The sequence below is a fragment of the Bison bison genome, unplaced genomic scaffold (assembly GCF_000754665.1).
Source record: "Bison bison bison isolate TAMUID 2011002044 unplaced genomic scaffold, Bison_UMD1.0 scf7180017864530, whole genome shotgun sequence".
In the NCBI taxonomy this organism is placed as follows: domain Eukaryota; kingdom Metazoa; phylum Chordata; class Mammalia; order Artiodactyla; family Bovidae; genus Bison; species Bison bison.
The window spans coordinates 9394587-9394788 of NW_011495080.1; the positions used below are offsets into that span (position 1 = coordinate 9394587).

General features: G+C 69.3%; 1 protein-coding gene across 1 annotated transcript in view; it reads right to left on the bottom strand.

The window, feature by feature from the left end:
- Positions 1 to 202, bottom strand: part of SND1 (staphylococcal nuclease and tudor domain containing 1) — a 421950-nt gene that overhangs the window by 421467 nt on the left and 281 nt on the right. The window contains exon 2 of the mRNA XM_010831720.1: positions 70 to 202. Coding sequence (XP_010830022.1) covers positions 70 to 147 — 78 coding nt within the window. The 5' untranslated portion in view covers positions 148 to 202. The remainder of the gene's footprint in view (positions 1 to 69) is intronic.

Below are 202 nucleotides of genomic sequence, written 5' to 3' on the forward strand. Positions count from 1 at the left end.
GAAGGAGCCAGCGCCAGACTCCCGCACGGTGGCGGCCAGTGGGATCGGTGTCCCGGGCCCCGCTCTCACCATCTTGACGATGCCCCGTTGCACGGTGGGGCCCGCGGGTCCCCCGGAGGAGCCGCCGCTCTGCGCGGAGGAGGCCATGTGTAGCGATGGAAAACCAGCGATTAAGGCGGTGGCCCGCTAGGACGTGTCAATG